General features: G+C 41.4%; 1 protein-coding gene across 1 annotated transcript in view; it reads right to left on the bottom strand.

Annotated features, from left to right (window-relative positions):
* GPHN (gephyrin) overlaps positions 1–17139 on the bottom strand; it is a 1061400-nt gene that overhangs the window by 164314 nt on the left and 879947 nt on the right. The window contains 1 exon segment of the mRNA XM_053697683.1: positions 1830–1967. Coding sequence (XP_053553658.1) covers positions 1830–1967 — 138 coding nt within the window.

Raw genomic sequence — 17139 nt, 5'->3', positions numbered from 1 at the left:
ATATTGGAATGTAAATAAACAAAATTATTATTAAATATTATATATATATATATATTATATTGCTGTATGAAAAATTGTATAAACAGTAAAAAAACAGAACAATAATGATGAAGGGAACACATTATTATTATTTTTCACAACTGATTTTTTATTGGATTTTTAAGTTATATACATCGTTTGGATATATGCACTGGACTGTTTCACGTTTGGAGGTTCATCTATAATTAATTTGAACTTAACCACTTCATCATTATTATTGTTCTGTTTTTTACTGTTTATACGATTGTTCATACAGCTGTATCAGATATGACTATATATTCATTTAACCTGACACCCTATATGTTTTGTTCTTATCTATCTAGTTTTTAACCTATATTAATGTGTCTATTGCTGTTGTTGTATGTATGCATGGATCCATGATTTTTTAATATTGTCCTATAGACTATGTACTAAGTATTAAATATTTTTATATAAGTGTTTTGATTCACCTCTGCCTTTGGCGCTCACTCCAATACCCATTCTGTATTACCAATCTAAGGTTGACTAGGCACCCTTTCTGGAGAGAGCCGTAGGTGCAACTACTAGCGCCAGACCCACACACTTCTTTTCATACATTGTAATATACTTTAATCCCTTTTACTAAAACGGATTAAAGTATATTACCCCTGGTTAAATGCGGCGAATGCGTTTGTCTATACACATAAATACAGATATATAATGTATATATATATACCCAAACAAATATTTAGAAACACACACACACATATATATTTATACGTATATATATATATATATATATATATATATATACACACACACACTGTATATATTATAGCCCTTTGCATTCAAATACATGGCATATACCATTGAACCCTTATAAAAAAATGTATTCATATTTTTATGAATATTTTTTTTTTATCAGAAAGTGTGTAAATGAGCGCAACTCTTTATTTTAACGTATTTATGTTGTGTTTGCTGCACTAATTTTTTTTGTCTTAGTCTTTACGTAAGGTCTTCAGTCGTGCTAACCTGGTGTGCGTTAAATTTAATTGGGCTTGAGTGAACACATTTACTTTCAACTTGTAATCTGTGCGCAAGTTAACGCGGGCTAAGAATAGCACACATCTTGTAATCTAGCCCTATGGTGTTTAAGACCTCTAGTCTATCCACTAGATTAACACTTTTTGAACAGTTAAGTAATTACTAAATTTGGTTTATAAGACGCTTGCACAGTGACTATTGACTTTAAAAAGCTGGTATCAAAAGATAAAGATAATACAGTTTTAATAAAAAAATATATATATATTTTAAAATTTGAATGTTTAACTGTTACTACTTTAGATTGCAGTGTGTCATTATGTTTATTAGGGTTTGTGCACTGCTGGTCTGAATATTATTTTTATGGGTTACATTAGGGGGGGAGCTGATGTGTTAGTTTATAGAACCGAGGGGGCAGAGGCCTGAAAAACTTTGGGAACCATTGGTCTAGATCAGTATGCTGTATGTAAAACAGCAAGGAGCACCTTAATGGGGTGAAAAAGATGCAATAGGTAAAGTGTTGGAGGTAAGCACTTTGTTTTAAAATGTAAAAATGTCATCTTTTAGGCAAAGCAATGAAAAGTAAACTAAAATGTATTGCTAAAATTTGTTCACAGGCCCTGAAATTAAAAGTTTGGTTACTTTAACATAGCTAAATGACAATTAAAGTTACTAATTTTGGGAACCATACATTCTAATCATTTTAATATCGAAACAGGTTTTGTATACACCATTTCAAAATATTAAGGCCCGGATTGAGCTAAAATCTGTCACATAAATAAATACAATACCCCTGTAATTTATTATTTCAGTCCCAAGGACAGGAGTCATCTCCAAAACTGTGATGAAGGCTTTGTCCATAGATGTTAGTGGAAATGGAGACATCCGGTGTCTTCTTGCTACCTTGGTGATATCAACAGCACTGTGACCTAGAAGACAAACTAATGAGTATAACTTGTATAATAATTATCCTTTCTTGTATACCATGGGCCAAATGTGCTACAAAACGAGATCTTATAATGTATTGCACATTGCATTAAGGCAAAGGAAGAGAAAAACTTTCTATTGAGAATGTATTTACACATAAGGACACATCTTTCCAGTCTGGCATTATTTTTATTAAAGGGACATGAAACCCAAATTTTTTATTTTATGATTGAGATAGAGCCATTTTAAACAACTTTCCAATTTACTTCTATTATAAAATTTGCTTGTTTCTGTTGTTATCCTTTGTTAAAGGAGCAGCAATGCATTACAGGAAGCTAGCTGAACACATCTTGTGAACCAAAATAATAATGTGCAGCCACCAATCAGCTGGTATCTCTCGGTAGTATATTGCTGCTCCTAAGACTACCTAGGTATGCTTTTCAACAAAGTATATAAAATGATCAAATCAAATTTGATAACAGACAAATTTGAAAGTTGTTTAGAATCACCTGCTCTATATGAATCATGAAAGAAAAAAAAGGGTTTCATGTCCCTTCAATATACATAAACGCATAGACTATTCAGAATACATTGCAAACAGTAAAATTTAAAATCTTCTGCAAGGTATCAGCTGAGAGTACAAACTAGGTAATTTCCCTATTCCTCCCCCCTTGCACCTGAAAGAGAGGAATACACAATATTGCTAAGCAATGCATAATAGTCCTGTTTTTTGCAGCTAAGGGGTTACCTTTATTGAGACTCATATCTGGTAAAACGTTTGTACTCCAAAGCTGAGATTATGACATAAAACATTCTAGTTAGATCACCTGCCTACCAGCATCTATCTATACTTCCAAAGAACTGCTTAAGTTTAAGTATTATCCTGCAGATATCCCCTTGCATAAGAACCTCGCCCAGGTGTTCTATAATTCATTGCTGGTCATCAAAACAGGACCCCCCCCCCACTGTCTCTTGTACTGTCAAAATGCTTCTCCTCTGCCGTTGAAGACTTAGCATTCTGCCAACTAATGTTATTTTTTTATTGAATAACAATACACAGTTGACCTCTTTGACAGCCAGGGCATTACAGTATGTGTGTGCAAATGAGCATTGATCAAAGTGTCTGTAATGGTGTGTGCATATGATGTGGATCTACATTTGCTGTGTGCAAATGAGTGTGAGTTTATATCTGTGTGTCTGTAATAAATTCTATGCATGGGGATATGGCTGGGCATGTAAAAATGAGTATGTGCACGTGATTGTGGATGTGTGTGAGTGAGAGAGAGAGTGTATGTGGAAGTCAGTGAGTGTCTGTATGAGCTAATGAGTATCTCCTTTTGTAAAAACATAATTTATGCTTACCTGATAAATTTATTTCTCTTGTAGTGTATCCAGTCCACGGATCATCCATTACTTGTGGGATATTCTCCTTCCCAACAGGAAGTTGCAAGAGGATCACCCACAGCAGAGCTGCTATATAGCTCCTCCCCTCACTGCCATATCCAGTCATTTGACCGAAACAAAGAAAAGAAAAAGAAAGGAGAAACCATAGGGTGCAGTGGTGACTGTAGTTTAATTAAAATTTAGACCTGCATTAAAAGGACAGGGCGGGCCGTGGACTGGATACACTACAAGAGAAATAAATTTATCAGGTAAGCATAAATTATGTTTTCTCTTGTTAAGTGTATCCAGTCCACGGATCATCCATTACTTGTGGGATACCAATACCAAAGCTAAAGTACACGGATGATGGGAGGGACAAGGCCGGAACTTAAACGGAAGGAACCACTGCCTGTAGAACCTTTCTCCCAAAAACAGCCTCCGAAGAAGCAAAAGTGTCAAATTTGTAAAATTTTGAAAAGATGTGAAGCGAAGACCAAGTCGCAGCCTTGCAAATCTGTTCAACAGAGGCCTCATTTTTAAAGGCCCAGGTGGAAGCCACAGCTCTAGTAGAATGAGCTGTAATCCTTTCAGGGGGCTGCTGTCCAGCAGTCTCATAGGCTAAGCGTATTATGCTCCGAAGCCAAAAGGAGAGAGAGGTTGCCGAAGCTTTTTGACCTCTCCTCTGTCCAGAGTAAACGACAAACAGGGCAGATGTTTGATGAAAATCTTTAGTAACCTGTAAGTAAAACTTCAAGGCACGGACTACGTCCAGATTATGCAAAAGACGTTCCTTTTTTGAAGAAGGATTAGGACACAATGATGGAACAACAATCTCTTGATTGATATTCCTGTTAGAAACCACCTTAGGTAAAAACCCAGGTTTGGTACGCAGAACTACCTTGTCTGAATGAAAAATCAGATAAGGAGAATCACAATGTAAGGCAGATAACTCAGAGACTCTTCGAGCCGAGGAAATAGCCATCAAAAACAGAACTTTCCAAGATAAAAGTTTAATATCAATGGAATGAAAGGGTTCAAACGGAACTCCCTGAAGAACTTTAAGAACCAAGTTTAAGCTCCACGGGGGAGCAACAGTTTTAAAAACAGGCTTAATCCTAACCAAAGCCTGTCAAAATGCCTGGACGTCTGGAACTTCTGCCAGACGCTTGTGCAAAAGAATAGACAGAGCAGAGATCTGTCCTTTTAAAGAACTAGCTGATAAGCCTTTGTCCAAACCCTCTTGGAGAAAGGACAATATCCTATGAATCCTAACCTTACTCCATGAGTAACTCTTGAATTCACACCAATAAAGATATTTATGCCATATCTTATGGTAGATTTTCCTGGTGACAGGCTTCCGAGCCTGTATTAAGGTATCAATGACTGACTCGGAGAAGCCACGCCTTGATAGAATCAAGCGTTCAATCTCCATGCAGTCAGTCTCAGAGAAATTAGATTTGGATGATTGAAAGGACCTTGTATTAGAAGGTCCTGCCTCAGAGGCAGAGTCCATGGTGGAAGAGATTACATGTCCACTAGGTCTGCAAACCAGGTCCTGCGTGGCCACGCAGGCGCTATCAAAATCACCGAGGGAGCAGAGGAAACGGTGGAAACACATAGGCCAGTTTGAAGAACCAAGGAGCTGCTAGAGCATCTATCAGCGTTGCTCCTGGGTCCCTGGACCTGGATCCGTAACAAGGAAGCTTGGCGTTCTGGCGAGACGCCATGAGATCCAGTTCTGGTTTGCCCCAACGATGGACCAGTTGAGCAAACACATCCGGATGGAGTTCCCACTCCCCTGGATAAAAAGTCTGACAACTTAGAAAATCCGCCTCCCAGTTCTCTACGCCTGGGATGTGGATCGCTGACAGGTGGCAAGAGTGAGACCCAGCGAATTATCCTTGAGACTTCTAACATCGCTAGGGAACTCCTGGTTCCCCCTTGATGGTTGATGTAAGCCACAGTCGTGATGTTGTCCGACTGAAATCTGATGAACCTCAGTGTTGCTAACTGAGGCCAAGCTAGAAGAGCATTGAATATTACTCTTAACTCCAGAATATTTATTGGGAGGAGTTTCTCCTCCTGAGTCCACGATCCCTGAGCCTTCAGGGAGTTCCAGACTGCGCCCCAACCTAGAAGGCTGGCATCTGTTGTTACAATCGTCCAATCTGGCCTGCGAAAGGTCATCCCCTTGGACAGATGGACCCGAGAAAGCCACCAGAGAAGAGAATCTCTGGTCTCTTGATCCAGATTTAGTAGAGGGGACAAATCTGAGTAATCCCCATTCCACTGACTTAGCATGCATAATTGCAGCGGTCTAAGATTCAGGCGCGCAAATGGCACTATGTCCATTGCCGCTACCATTAAGCCGATTACTTCCATGCACTGAGCCACTGACGGGCGTGGAATGGAATGAAGGACACGGCAAGCATTTAGAAGTTTTGATAACCTGGACTCCGTCAGGTAAATTTTCATCTCTACAGAATCTATAAGAGTCCCTAGGAAGGAGACTCTTGTGAGTGGTGATAGAGAACTCTTTTCCACATTCACTTTCCACCCATGCAACCTCAGAAATGCCAGAACTATCTCTGTATGAGACTTGGCAATTTGAAAGCTTGACGCCTGTATCAGGATGTCGTCTAGATACGGAGCCACCGCTATGCCTCGCGGTCTTAGAACCGCCAGAAGTGAGCCCAGAACCTTTGTAAAAATTCTCGGGGCAGTGGCCAACCCGAAGGGAAGAGCTACAAATTGGTAATGCCTGTCTAGAAAGGCAAACCTTAGGAACCGATGATGATCTTTGTGAATCGGTATGTGAAGGTAGGCATCCTTTAAGTCCACTGTGGTTATGTACTGACCCTCTTGGATCATGGGTAGGATGGTCCGAATAGTTTCCATTTTGAATGATGGAACTCTGAGGAATTTGTTTAAGATCTTTAGATCCAAGATTGGTCTGAAGGTTCCCTCTTTCTTGGGAACCAAAAACAGATTTGAATAAAATCCCTGTCCTTGTTCCGTCCGCGGAACTGGATGGATCACTCCCATTACTAGGAGGTCTTGCACACAGCTTAGGAATGCCTCTTTCTTTATCTGGTTTGATGATAACCTTGAAAATGAAATCTCGCTTGTGGAGGAGAAGCTTTGAAGTCCAGAAGATATCCCTGAGATATGATCTCCAACGCCCAGGGATCCTGAACATCGATTGCCCACGCCTGGGCGAAGAGAGAAAGTCTGCCCACACTAGATCCGTTTCCGGATAGGGGGCCGTTCCTTCATGCTGTCTTGGGGGCAGCAGCAGGCTTTCTGGCCTGCTTGCCCTTGTTCCAGGACTGGTTAGGTTTCCAGGCCTGTCTGGAATGAGCAACAGTTCCCTCTTGTTTTGAAGCGGAGGAAGTTGATGCTGCTCCTGCCTTGAAATTTCGAAAGGCACGAAAATTAGACTGTTTGGCCTTTGATTTGGCCCTGTCCTGAGGAAGGGTATGACCCTTGCCTCCAGTAATGTCAGCAATAATTTCCTTCAAGCCAGGCCCGAATAAGGTCTGCCCCTTGAAAGGAATGTTGAGTAATTTAGACTTTGAAGTCACGTCAGCTGACCAGGATTTAAGCCATAGCGCCCTACGCGCCTGGATGGCGAATCCGGAATTCTTAGCTGTTAGTTTAGTCAAATGAACAATGGCATCAGAAACAAATGAGTTAGCTAGCTTAAGCGTTCTAAGCTTGTCAATAATTTCATTCAATGGAGCTGTCTGGATGGCCTCTTCCAGGACCTCAAACCAGAATGCCGCCGCAGCAGTGACAGGCGCAATGCATGCAAGGGGCTGTAAAATAAAACCTTGTTGAATAAACATTTTCTTAAGGTAACCCTCCAATTTTTTATCCATTGGATCTGAAAAAGCACAACTGTCCTCAACCGGGATAGTGGTACGCTTTGCTAAAGTAGAAACTGCTCCCTCCACCTTAGGGACCGTCTGCCATAAGTCCCGTGTAGTGGCGTCTATTGGAAACATTTTTCTAAATATAGGAGGTGGGGAAAAGGGCACACCGGGTCTATACCACTCCTTGCTAATAATTTCTGTAAGCCTTTTAGGTATAGGAAAAACGTCAGTACACACCGGCACTGCATTGTATCTATCCAGCCTACACAATTTCTCTGGAATTGCAAGAGTGTTACAGTCATTCAGAGCAGCTAATACCTCCCCAAGCAATACACGGAGGTTCTCAAGCTTAAATTTAAAATTAGAAATCTCTGAATCAGGTTTCCCCGAGTCAGAGATGTCACCCACAGACTGAAGCTCTCCGTCCTCATGTTCTGCATACTGTGACGCAGTATCAGACATGGCTCTAACAGCATTTGTGCGCTCTGTATCTCTCCTAACCCCAGAGCTATCGCGCTTGCCTCTTAATTCAGGCAATCTAGATAATACCTCTGACAGGGTATTATTCATGATTTCAGCCATGTCCTGCAAGGTAATCGCTATGGGCGTCCCTGATGTAATTGGCGCCATATTAGCGTGCGTCCCCTGAGCGGGAAGCGAAGGGTCTGACACGTGGGGAGAGTTAGTCGGCATAACTTCCCCCTCGACAGAACCCTCTGGTGATAATTCTTTTATAGATAAAGACTGATCTTTACTGTTTAAGGTGAAATCAATACATTTAGTACACATTCTCCTATGGGGCTCCACCATGGCTTTCAAACATAATGAACAAGTAGGTTCCTCTGTGTCAGACATGTTTAAACAGACTAGCAATGAGACTAGCAAGCTTGGAAAACACTTTAAAACAAGTTTACAAGCAATATAAAAAACGTTACTGCGCCTTTAAGAAACACAAATTTTCCCAAATTTTGAAATAACAGTGAAAAAATGCAGTTACACTAACAAAATTTTTACAGTGTATGTAATAAGTTAGCAGAGCATTGCACCCACTTGCAAATGGATGATAAATCCCTTAATACCAAAAACGGAATAACAAATGACAAAAACGTTTTTTTAAACAGTCACAACAACTGCCACAGCTCTACTGTGGCTTTTTACCTCCCTCAATACGACTTTTGAAGACTTTTGGGCCCTTCAGAGAAGTCCTGGATCATGCAGGAAGAAGCTGGATGTCTGTGTCTGCAATTTTTGCTGTGCAAAAAAACGCTAAAATAGGCCCCTCCCACTCATATTACAACAGTGGGAAGCCTCAGGGAACTGTTTCTAGGCAAAATTCAAGCCAGCCATGTGGAAAAAAACTAGGCCCCAATAAGTTTTATCACCAAACATATGTAAAAAACGATTAAACATGCCAGCAAACGTTTTAAAATACACTTTTATAAGAGTATGTATCTCTATTAATAAGCCTGATACCAGTCGCTATCACTGCATTTAAGGCTTTACTTACATTACTTCGGCATCAGCAGCATTTTCTAGCAAATTCCATCCCTAGAAAAATATTTTAACTGCACATACCTTATTACAGGAAAACCTGCACGCTATTCCCCCTCTGAAGTTACCTCACTCCTCAGAATATGTGAGAACAGCAAAGGATCTTAGTTACTTCTGCTAAGATCATAGAAAACGCAGGCAGATTCTTCTTCTAAATACTGCCTGAGATAAACAGTACACTCCGGTACCATTTAAAAATAACAAACTTTTGATTGAAGAAATAAACTAAGTATAAAACACCACAGTCCTCTTACGACCTCCATCTTAGTTGAGAGTTGCAAGAGAATGACTGGATATGGCAGTGAGGGGAGGAGCTATATAGCAGCTCTGCTGTGGGTGATCCTCTTGCAACTTCCTGTTGGGAAGGAGAATATCCCACAAGTAATGGATGATCCGTGGACTGGATACACTTAACAAGAGAAAGTAGAGATTTATGTGTGAGAGCATGCTTATGTGAGCGTAATTTTGTGCACTGAAAAGCACAAACTTCGATGTCTGTCTTACATATTTAGAAAATATTTCCAGACTAGGGCAGATAACTAAGCCACAAATGTTGTATATATAGATTTAATACAGATATTGCTCCTGATTTTCATAGTATTTTCCCCACAGATACAACAATCCTCAATAAAAGGCTACTGCAAAAATGAAGATTGTCATTCTGTAACCAAAGCTCATATTTCATAAATTATGTTTTCAATAAAAAGTAGAAAATCCTTTCTGATTTTAACACAAATAAAATTTCAATAAACTAAGAAGGGGGATATAGCAGTGCCATAATCTTGTAACAATGCCATTATATCGCAAAGAGTATTAATAAAGTGTTTAAAAGGATTTTTATAATGGTTTTCTGTGATTCTTCATACAATAACAGTAATATCAACATTGTACAAGAACCATTTCCTTCGGTCCAAGAAGAGGTTTTATGCTAGATATTTTTGATAACTAATGGAACAAGACAGAGGTGCCCCCTGTCTCCCCTCAGTTTTACATTGGTTATTATAGGTGGCTAATAGGATATCAGTACATAACTAGAAATAGGTGGCATTCTTTTGTTTAAAAAAAAGTTTGTTTTCTTTGTTCATAATATAGCACAGGGACAGCCAGCTGGCGGCCCATGGGCCACACGCAACTCTCTGCACTAGTTTTTGCGCCCCCAGGAAAAAATTAGAACAGTGAATGTGTGGTCACTGTTCTAAATATGTGCGCTTTGGGGACTTCTTTTAAGTGGGCAAACTCAAATTAGCCCTCTGAGGGGAAGAACAGCAGATAGACAGTACCCTGCAACATTATTTATTTAATCATGCGCTATGGCACTAGACATGAAATATATTATATCCATAAATAAATATGCGGCCCTAAGGTTTCTAAAATAATCACCTGTGCTTGGTAATCCCGTGTCATGCCTAAAAAGCACTGATTCAATTACCTGGCCTTTAAGTCACAGCCTCTTACCTTCTCCAGATTTCTGGTAATCGTCATCTGTCCTCCTATCACCTATCTGTTTGACAAACTGGAACCCCTAAACAGCCAGAATCTACTGGGGACAGCGGACTGCTCTTCCCTGCAGCGTGTAAGCAGATTCAAAGCTTTTAGCCAACAGCCATTAGCTCTTGCTCCTCCCACCAAGCAGTGCAGCTCGTTCCACGGCTAACCCTGCACTCACAGCTACTGCACAATTTGGCTCACAGAGAACAACCCCCTCTCTCCTGCATTCAGCTTACTACTTAGAACGCAAAACCAGGTACTGTTCCTGCTGCTCCACCGAGTGTACCTCTCATATCAGCAAGGATCTTCCAACTAGCCTGCAACGCTACCGCATTGTCACACTACCTCCACAGGTACCTGTTAAATCTTGTTCCATTCTATGTCACACTTATCTACTTAAAATGGTTTGCTCTACATACCTTATTAACGTTCCTATTGTGTAAGCTAGCAATATAATTTTATAAACCAAGACAGCACTTTTAAGATATTACAAAGTTAACTTAAAATAAGAAACAAACAAAAGAAAAACATAATTTATGCTTACCTGATAAATTTATTTCTCTTGTAGTGTATCCAGTCCACGGATCATCCATTACTTGTGGGATATATTCCCTTCCCAACAGGAAGTTGCAAGAGGATCACCCACAGCAGAGCTGCTATATAGCTCCACCCCTCACATGTCATATCCAGTCATTCGACCGAAACAAGACAAGAAAGGAGAAACCATAGGGTGCAGTGGTGACTCTAGTTTAATTAAAAATTTAGACCTGCCTTAAAAGACAGGGCATGCCGTGGACTGGATACACTACAAGAGAAATAAATTTATCAGGTAAGCATAAATTATGTTTTCTCTTGTTAAGTGTATCCAGTCCACGGATCATCCATTACTTGTGGGATACCAATACCAAAGCTTAAGTACACGGATGATGGTAGGGACAAGGCAGGAACTTAAACGGAAGGTTCTACTGCCTGTAGAATCTTTCTCCCAAAAACAGCCTCCGAAGAAGCAAAAGTGTCAAATTTGTAAAATTTTGAAAAAGTGTGAAGCGAAGACCAAGTCGCAGCCTTGCAAATCTGTTCAACAGAGGCCTCATTCTTAAAGGCCCAGGTGGAAGCCACAGCTCTAGTAAAATGAGCTGTAATCCTTTCAGGGGGCTGCTGTCCAGCAGTCTCATAGGCTAAGCGTATTATGCTTCGAAGCCAAAAGGAGAGAGAGGTTGCCGAAGCTTTTTTACCTCTCCTCTGTCCAGAATAAACGACAAACAGGGCAGATGTTTGACGAAAATCTTTAGTTGCCTGCAAGTAGAACTTCAAGGCACGGACTACGTCCAGATTATGCAAAAGACGTTCCTTCTTTGAAGAAGGATTAGGGCACAATGATGGGACAACAATCTCTTGATTGATATTCCTGTTAGAAACCACATTAGGTAAAAACCCAGGTTTAGTACGCAGAACTACCTTGTCTGAATGGAAAATCAGATAAGGAGAATCACAATGTAAGGCAGATAACTCCGAGACTCTTCGAGCTGAGGAAATAGCCATCAAAAACAGAACTTTCCAAGATAAAAGTTTAATATCAATGGAATGAAGGGGTTCAAACGGAACTCCTTGAAGAACCTTAAGAACCAAGTTTAAGCTCCACGGAGGAGCAACAATTTTAAACGCAGGCTTAATCCTAGCCAAAGCCTGACAAAAAGCCTGGACGTCTGGAACTTCTGCCAGACGCTTGTGCAAAAGAATAGACAGAGCAGAAATCTGTCCCTGAAACGAACTAGCTGATAAGCCTTTTTCCAAACCCTCTTGTAGAAAGGACAATATCCTAGGAATCCTAACCTTACTCCATGAGTAACTCTTGGATTCGCACCAATACAGGTATTTACGCCATATCTTATGGTAGATTTTCCTGGTAACAGGCTTTCGTGCCTGTATTAAGGTATCAATAACTGACTCGGAGAAGCCACGCTTTGATAGGATCAAGCGTTCAATCTCCATGCAGTCAGTCTCAGAGAAATTAGATTTGGATGATTGAAAGGACCTTGTATTAGAAGGTCTTGTCTCAGAGGTAGAGTCCATGGTGGACAGGACGACATGTCCACTAGGTCTGCATACCAGGTCCTGCGTGGCCACGCAGGCGCTATCAGAATCACCAATGCTCTCTCCTGTTTGACCTTGGCAATCAGTCGAGGCAGCAGAGGAAACGGTGGAAACACATAAGCCATGTTGAAGAACCAAGGAGCTGCTAGAGCATCTATCAGCGTCGCTCCCGGGTCCCTGGACCTGGATCCGTAACGAGGAAGTTTGGCGTTCTGGCGAGACGCCATGAGATCCAGTTCTGGTTTGCCCCAACGATGGACCAGTTGAGCAAACACCTCCGGATGGAGTTCCCACTCCCCCGGATGAAAAGTCTGACGACTTAGAAAGTCCGCCTCCCAGTTCTCCATGCCTGGGATGTGGATCGCTAACAAGTGGCAAGAGTGAGACTCTGCCCAGCGAATTATCTTGGAGACTTCTAACATCGCTAGGGAGCTCCTGGTTCCCCCTTGATGGTTGATGTAAGCCACAGTCGTGATGTTGTCCGACTGGAATCTGATGAACCTCAGTGTTGCTAACTGAGGCCAAGCTAGAAGAGCATTGAACATTGCTCTTAACTCCAGAATATTTATTGGGAGGAGTTTCTCCTCCTGAGTCCACGATCCCTGAGCCTTCAGGGAATTCCAGACTGCGCCCCAGCCTAGAAGGCTGGCATCTGTTGTTACAATTGTCCAATCTGGCCTGCGAAAGGTCATCCCCTTGGACAGATGGACCCGAGAAAGCCACCAGAGAAGAGAATCTCTGGTCTCTTGATCCAGATTTAGTAGGGGGGGACAAATCTGAGTAATCCCCATTCCACTGACCTAGCATGCACAATTGCAGCGGTCTGAGATGCAGGCACTCAAATGGCACTATGTCCATTGCCGCTATCATTAAGCCGATTACTTCCATGCACTGAGCCACTGACGGGCGTGGAATGGAATGAAGGACACGGCAAGCATTTAAAAGTTTTGATAACCTGGCCTCCGTCAGGTAAATTTTCATTTCTACAGAATCCCTAGGAAGGAGACTCTTGTGAGTGGTGATAGAGAACTCTCTTCCACGTTCACCTTCCACCCATGCAACCTCAGAAATGCCAGAACTATCTCTGTATGAGACTTGGCAATTTGAAAGCTTGACGCCTGTATCAGGATGTCGTCTAGATACGGAGCCACCGCTATGCCTCGCGGTCTTAGAACCGCCAGAAGTGAGCCCGGAACCTTTGTAAAGATTCTCGGGGCCGTAGCCAACCCGAAGGGGAGAGCTACAAATTGGTAATGCCTGTCTAGAAAGGCAAATCTTAGGAACCGATGATGATCTTTGTGAATTGGTATGTGAAGGTAGGCATCCTTTAAGTCCACTGTGGTCACGTACTGACCCTCTTGGATCATGGGCAGGATGGTCCGAATAGTTTCCATTTTGAATGATGGAACTCTTAGGAATTTGTTTAAGATCTTTAGGTCCAAAATTGGTCTGAAGGTACCCTCTTTCTTGGGAACCACGAACAGATTTGAATAAAATCCCTGTCCTTGTTCCGTCCGCGGAACTGGGTGGATTACCCCCATTACTAGGAGGTCCTGTACACAGCGTAGGAATGCCTCTTTCTTTATCTGGTTTTCTGATAATCTTGAAAGATGAAATCTCCCTTGACAAGGAGAAGCCTTGAAGTCCAGAAGATATCCCTGAGATATGATCTCCAACGCCCAGGGATCCTGGACATCTCTTGCCCACGCCTGGGCGAAGAGAGAAAGTCTGCCCCCCACTAGATCCGTTTCCGGATAGGGGGCCGTTCCTTCATGCTGTCTTGGGGGCAGTAGCAGGTTTTCTGGCCTGCTTGCCCTTGTTCCAGGACTGGTTAGGTTTCCAGGCCTGTCTGAAATGAGCAACAGTTCCTTCCTGTTTTGGAGCGGAGGAAGTTGATGCTGCTCCTGCCTTGAAATTTCGTAAGGCACGAAAATTAGACTGTTTGGCCTTTTATTTGGCCCTGTCCTGAGGAAGGGTATGCCCCTTACCTCCAGTAATGTCAGCAATAATTTCCTTCAAGCCGGGCCCGAATAAGGTCTGCCCCTTGAAAGGAATATTAAGTAATTTAGATTTAGAAGTCACGTCAGCTGACCAGGATTTAAGCCATAGCGCCCTCCGCGCCTGGATGGCGAATCCGGAGTTCTTAGCCGTTAGTTTAGTCAAATATACAATGGCATCAGAAACAAATGAGTTAGCTAGCTTAAGTGATTTAAGCTTGTCCATAATTTCATCCAATGGAGCTGTGTGAATGGCCTCTTCCAGAGACTCAAACCAGAATGCCGCAGCAGCAGTGACAGGCGCAATGCATGCAAGCGGCTGCAGGATAAAACCTTGTTGAACAAACATTTTTTTAAGGTAACCTTCTAATTTTTTATCCATTGGATCTGAAAAAGCACAACTATCCTCAACCGGGATAGTGGTACGCTTTGCTAAAGTAGAAACTGCTCCCTCCACCTTAGGGACCGTCTGCCATAAGTCCCGTGTAGTGGCGTCTATTGGAAACATTTTTCTAAATATAGGAGGTGGGGAAAAGGGCACACCGGGTCTATCCCACTTCTTGCTAATAATTTCTGTAAGCCTTTTAGGTATAGGGAAAACATCAGTACACACCGGTACCGCATAGTATCTATCCAGCCTACACAATTTCTCTGGAATTGCAACTGTGTTACAGTCGTTCAGAGCAGCTAAAACCTCCCCAAGCAATACACGGAGGTTCTCAAGCTTAAATTTAAAATTAGAGATCTCTGAATCAGGTTTCCCCGGATCAGATCCATCACCCACAGAATGAAGCTCTCCGTCCTCATGTTCTGCAAACTGTGACGCAGTATCAGACATGGCTCTTACAGCACCAGCGCGCTCTGCATCTCTCCTAATGCCAGAGCTATCGCGCTTGCCTCTCAATTCTGGCAATCTAGATAATACTTCTGACAGGGTATTATTCATGATTGTAGCCATGTCCTGTAAAGTAATTGCTATGGGCGTCTCTGATGTACTTGGCGCCATAATAGCATGCGCCCCCTGAGCGGGAGGCGAAGGTACTGACACGTGAGGAGAGTTAGTCGGCATAACTTCCCCCTCGTCGTCTGGTGATAATTCTTTTATAGATAAAGACTGACCTTTATTATTTAAAGTGAAATCAATACATTTAGTACACATATTCCTATGGGGCTCCACACTGGCTTTCAAACATAATGAACAAGTAGATTCATCTATGTCAGACATGTTTAAACAGACTAGCAATAAGACTGGCAAGCTTGAAAAAACACTTCACAATAAGTTTACAAGCAATATAAAAAACGCTACTGCGCCTTTAAGAAGCACAAAACCTGTCTCAAGTTGAAATAACAATGAACCAAAGCAGTTATACCAACCAAATTTTCACAGCAATTGTATTAAGTTAGCAGAGCATTGCACCCACTTGCAAATGGATGATTAACCCCTTAATACCCAAAACGGATACACAATAGAGAAAAACGTTTTTTAAAAACAGTCAAACACACTGTCACAGCTCTGCTGTGACTGATTACCTCCCTCAATATGACTTTTGAAGCCTTTTGAGCCCTCTAGAGAAGTCCTGGATCATGCAGGAAGAAGCAGGAAGTCTGAGTCTTAATTTTTACTGCGCAAAAAAGCGCTAAAATAGGCCCCTCCCACTCATATTACAACAGTGGGAAGCCTCAGTTAACGGTTTCTATGCAGAAATTAAGCCAGCCATGTGGAAAAATTATGCCCCAATAAGTTTTATCATGAAATGTACGTTAAAAAACGATTAAACATGCCAGCAAACGTTTTAAAACACATTTTTTAAAGAGTATATATCTCTATTAATAAGCCTGATACCAGTCTCTTTCACTGCATTTAAGGCTTTACTTACATTACTTCGGTATCAGCAGCATTTTCTTAGTCAATTCCATTCCTTAGAAAAATATTTTACTGCACATACCTTAGTTGCAGGAAAACCTGCACGCCATTCCCTCTCTGAAGTTACCTCACTCCTCAGAATGTGTGAGAACAGCAAGTGGATCTTAGTTACTTCTGCTAAGATCATAGAAAACGCAGCCAGATTCTTCTTCCAAATACTGCCTGAGAAAAAACAGCACACTCCGGTGCCATTTAAAAATAACAAACTTTTGATTGAAGAAATAAACTAACTATAAAACACCACAGTCCTCTCACGACCTCCATCTATGTTGAGGGTTGCAAGAGAATGACTGGGTATGACATGTGAGGGGAGGAGCTATATAGCAGCTCTGCTGTGGGTGATCCTCTTGCAACTTCCTGTTGGGAAGGGAATATATCCCACAAGTAATGGATGATCCGTGGACTGGATACACTTAACAAGAGAAAGCTCATCTTTTTTCAAAACCAGTATATTGGTTAAAATCATAAACTTAGTATACAGTCTTTAATACATCACATCAACAGCTCATGGAAATACAGTAAGTCCCCTACTTACAAACTTTCAAGTTACAAACTTTCAAAGATACGAACATGCATTAGCATGTCAAATCACGGAAGTTAGTTCCGTGTCTGCCGGACATTGTCCCATGAGGTTGTGCTGCTGTGTACAGCTCCACCATCTCCCACCTCCAGTCAGTAACTTGACTGTTCACTCCATGCCAGCAACTGTTTTACTATACAAGGTAAAATTTTACTATACAAGGTAAAATTAATTTTTTTTTCTTTACAGTATTGTTTGTTTTTTATGTACCTGTGTACTATAATTTGTGTAAAAAGTATTATAAAGTGAGGTTTATAATACTTCTCTCACAAATTACAATAC

Source organism: Bombina bombina, chromosome 1 (assembly GCF_027579735.1).
Source record: "Bombina bombina isolate aBomBom1 chromosome 1, aBomBom1.pri, whole genome shotgun sequence".
In the NCBI taxonomy this organism is placed as follows: Eukaryota; Metazoa; Chordata; class Amphibia; order Anura; family Bombinatoridae; genus Bombina; species Bombina bombina.
This window is presented reverse-complemented; position numbering and strand designations above follow the sequence as displayed.